Consider the following 4,070-nt stretch of genomic DNA (forward strand, 5'->3'; position numbering starts at 1 on the left):
ATCTCAAACTCACGGAAGTGAAAAGTTCTGGTCTTCTTCCACCACCTCTCACATCTAGCTTCAGTTAATGCCTTATCCGCGTACTTAAATTTAAATTAAAATACGGACCCAAAACCACACACTTGAAGAAGTACACTTGCACGGGGGTTGTTATCAACCACTATCTCGTAAAATTTATTTACCTCTTTCCAATTATTCCTAAAATTTATGTCTCTGTTGTCATCTAAGTTCTCACATTTATGTTGTGGTGGCCCGACACCTCGAGATAGTTGGGATAACTTCTCATACCTAGACCAATCGACATGATCCATTATCTAAAAAAGCAAAGAGTGAAGGGAAGCATAATCAACACGTGAATAACAAACAATCAAATTCACATCACATTGAGGTATGCACAATGCTCATATGAAAACCTCAATCAAAATGATATTAACAACATCAATTCCACCCCTCTAATCATCTAAACATCAACTCAAAACAATATATGAGTTCATCCTAAAACTAGTTGCAAAATGCTCTAATGAAAACCTCCATCAAAATCATATTGACCACATCAATGTCACCCATATATTCATCTCAACATCAACTCAAAACAACAAATGAGGTTATCTTCAAACTCATTGCAAAATGCTCAATATAAATTTTTTGACATGCTTTTCAAATTACAAATGACAAATACATTCCACCGTGCATATAATAACAGTTTAATCATTCATCAACAATCATGAATTAATGAATCAAGCAATCAATTTTTGTTTCATCTAAAAGTACCCAAATTGCCAAAACCCTAAGTTAACATTCCATTTTTCCAAATCAATTCAAAAATTTCACTACTGCTCAATAACAACATAATCAAGTTTTTACATAGGAGAGGATCAAATTCAATCCTTTATAACTAAATTCAAAAACCCAAAATCAACAAAATCAATGAAAATTAAAATTTCATACCTTGTGTTGATTTGTCGATGAAATCTCCCAAAGATACCACCAATAGATTCCCCACCGCTTCTAGAACAAACCCTTGAAAGATTTTAGGTTAGAAAACACGAAATCATCTTCAATCAACCCATGGGAAGTGAGGTTCTACGGGTTTAGGTTGAGGAAGAAGAGAGAAAATAACAAAAGAGAAGAAGAGTGTGGCGTCTATAACATTTAGGGTTCTCCTGGCCACGCAGTTTGAAACCGCGGATTGACCGGTCAACAAGGTCAATACGCTGTTAGAAACTGCGCATTTGAGTTTACCAATGAAACGCGGTTAGAAAATGCGCACTGCGCAGGTTCAAAATGCGGTTCCACTAGGAATCTCGGATCCCCGTTACGCCCGGTCGATGTACTTTGGTGACGTGGATCAAAAAAAAACCTTGAATCCTGGATTACCATTAGAGCGAGCCTTAGGAATTTTTATATGGGTTCCAACTTCCAACCCAACCCCCCAAATGTGTCGGAATATGAGAACCATCTGGCCGTTTGATGATTCTCGTGGTACTCTCGGTTTAACTTCTTCTAAAACAATACTGAGATCAAGTATTAACCAACTCAAATAATTGGTGGTATTCGACCAGGAACCGACCCGTAGATTTAACTAGCTAGTAGTAATTGGTGGTTTTATCGGTGAGTCCCATAACATGATAACAAGAAATGATCTTCTTTTTTTTTATATATATAACAAGAAATGATCGTCATTAATTGAATAGCCGGCGTGCTACGGGCACTCTACTTGTAATTATATTTCAAATACTTTTCCCCAAAGAATAATTATGATCAGGACAAAGGAACTCTATAACTAATACTGAACAGAGAAAAAAACACAGAGAGATTAAGATAAACAGCTGATACAGTATTGTAGTGCAATAGACTAAACAAAGGCAAGTGTACACTATAATGGTGGCCGTAAATTTATGCAGGCTATGTTTAGTCGCCATCTTTGTTGTCATTGCTGTTTATTCCAGAACAATGTCCAGAACCACAATGAAGGGTTACAACGAGACAATAATAAAGGGTTACAGCAAGATGACAATGAAGGGCTATAGAGAATTGATCAGTACACCACCGTCAAGTTGTGATCTTTTTTCAGGTAAATGGGTTTATGATAATTCGACGAATCCTTTGTATTCATGGAAGCAGTGCTCATTCTGGAATGATTGGTATACCTGTGAGAAGCATGGAAGAAAGGATGTAACTTATCAGAATTGGAAATGGCAACCCGAACAGTGCGACTTACCAAGGTTATTACAATTCTTTCTACCTGAAATTTTCCAATATCTGAGATTTGATTTAACATGCTAACATTTGTTTGTCAAATATTTCGTAATCTTATATTGGTTCAATGTAAAATAAGCTAGGTTCAATGCCGAAGCATTCCTAGAGAGATTGAGAGGGAAACGGATGGTTTATGTTGGAGATTCAATGAGCACAAATCAGTGGGCTTCCATGGTTTGTATGGTGGAGTCTGTAATCCCGTCAGCACTCAAATCTATGCACAGCAATGGCTCTCTCATGATCTTTAAAGCCATTGTAAGTTCTATGCTCTAAACTCGATGAGACGATGACATAAATGCATATATGGTTTTAAGTCCCAACCTAGAGTTTGGGCATGTAAAAGTATATGTACTACACATATATGGCTAATAGCTTCAATAGACTTATGGTTGATCAACAAATTTGTGTAGGAGTTCAATGCAACTATTGAGAGATATTGGGCGCCATTTTTGGTTGAATCAAATGCGGATAATCCGGTGTACCATCGAGTACCACATCGGATTGTCAGAGTTGGAGCTATTGAAAAACACGCAATTCATTGGTCTGATGCTGATATACTTGTCTTCGATTCCTACCTTTGGTGGAAGGATCCAGAACTAGAACTCTTGTAAGTTTCAAACAAGTTATTATTATTAGCTAAATGAAGCACATATATACTGAAAGCATTGGATTTCTTGAGCAATTTGCGAAAATGCGGCTATTAAGATTTGAAAATCATGTACTAATTGTGAACAGATGGGGACCCTTTGTAAGGCCTAATGTAGGAATCTACAAAGATTTAGGAATGTTGGGTAAGTTTGAAGTGGGTCTGAAAACATGGTCCAATTGGCTAGAAAATCATATAAACCTTACAAAGACGCAATTGTTTTTCAACAGCATAACACCAGTACATGCGAGGTATCATCTCTAACTCTCTACGTGCAATGTACTCTCTTCAGCTTTTAACTGTAAACGCATTTAGATTTACAAACTCTTAATCATCACAATGTTTCAGGGCAGGGGAATGGGGAAAGAACAAAGAAGGAAATTGTTACAACGAAACAGAACCAATATTACAAGAACATTACTGGGGTCAATGGACAAGTACAGAGTTTATGAAGGCCTTGGAGAGTACAGTCGATGAATTAAAGCATAAAGGTGTTGATGTGAAAATACTGAATATTACACAACTATCAGAGTACAGAAAAGAAGCTCATACTTCTGTGTATAAGAAAATATGGGATACATCAACTCCAGTTAAAATATCAGACCCTGTTAGTTATTCTGATTGTCATCATTGGTGCCTCCCTGGAGTCCCTGATACTTGGAACGAACTCCTCTATGCTTACATACTACCTAAATGAGTTATTTTTTAAGAATGTATTGATGTCAGTGTTAGTAAAGTGTTGTTTCTATTATTCAACGGCATGTGCGACGAAATTTCAATTATAGTTAATCAATAATGAGATGATATATAACCTTCCCAGGTATATACGATTCCAATATGCTAAGAACAATACAGGAAACATCACCGAGAACGTACGTGACATTAACAAGCAGCAGACGTAAAGACTGAAAGGGAAAAGAAAGAGATATGCATTCGCCCAATTAACTTAGCCTGACAATCCAAAACCTAAATCAGGCAGCATGTACTCAAAAGAAAACAACATTGATACCTCAGGATGTGAATCACGTCGAGTAACTGCAGAATCGTGCAAAGTGTGGCCATCACTATATCATTCAAGACTAAAGAATTTAAGTAACTAATCTTCTTACACAATTGCAAGTGGAGCCCTTGATTTAGGGACAACTGAATTCAACTTTTCCTTATA

The 4,070-nt window shown here is 36.7% G+C and overlaps 1 protein-coding gene across 2 annotated transcripts; it reads left to right on the forward strand.

Annotated features, from left to right (window-relative positions):
- The first annotated feature begins 1,838 nt into the window (after positions 1-1,838).
- Positions 1,839-3,666, forward strand: LOC113339367 (protein trichome birefringence-like 34). 2 transcript variants are annotated; one of them, XM_026584654.1, is made up of 5 exons: positions 1,839-2,225; positions 2,343-2,514; positions 2,670-2,866; positions 2,995-3,156; positions 3,254-3,666. In XM_026584654.1, the coding sequence occupies exons 1-5, from the start codon at positions 1,882-1,884 to the stop codon at positions 3,600-3,602; spliced, it is 1,224 nt and encodes a 407-aa protein (XP_026440439.1). In that variant the 5' UTR covers positions 1,839-1,881; the 3' UTR covers positions 3,603-3,666. The 2 variants fall into 2 exon arrangements, with proteins under 2 accessions (XP_026440439.1, XP_026440440.1); XM_026584655.1 differs by having other exon boundaries at positions 3,013-3,156.
- Positions 3,667-4,070: the final 404 nt, after the last annotated feature.

The sequence above is a fragment of the Papaver somniferum genome, unplaced genomic scaffold (assembly GCF_003573695.1).
Source record: "Papaver somniferum cultivar HN1 unplaced genomic scaffold, ASM357369v1 unplaced-scaffold_21, whole genome shotgun sequence".
NCBI lineage: Eukaryota > Viridiplantae > Streptophyta > Magnoliopsida > Ranunculales > Papaveraceae > Papaver > Papaver somniferum.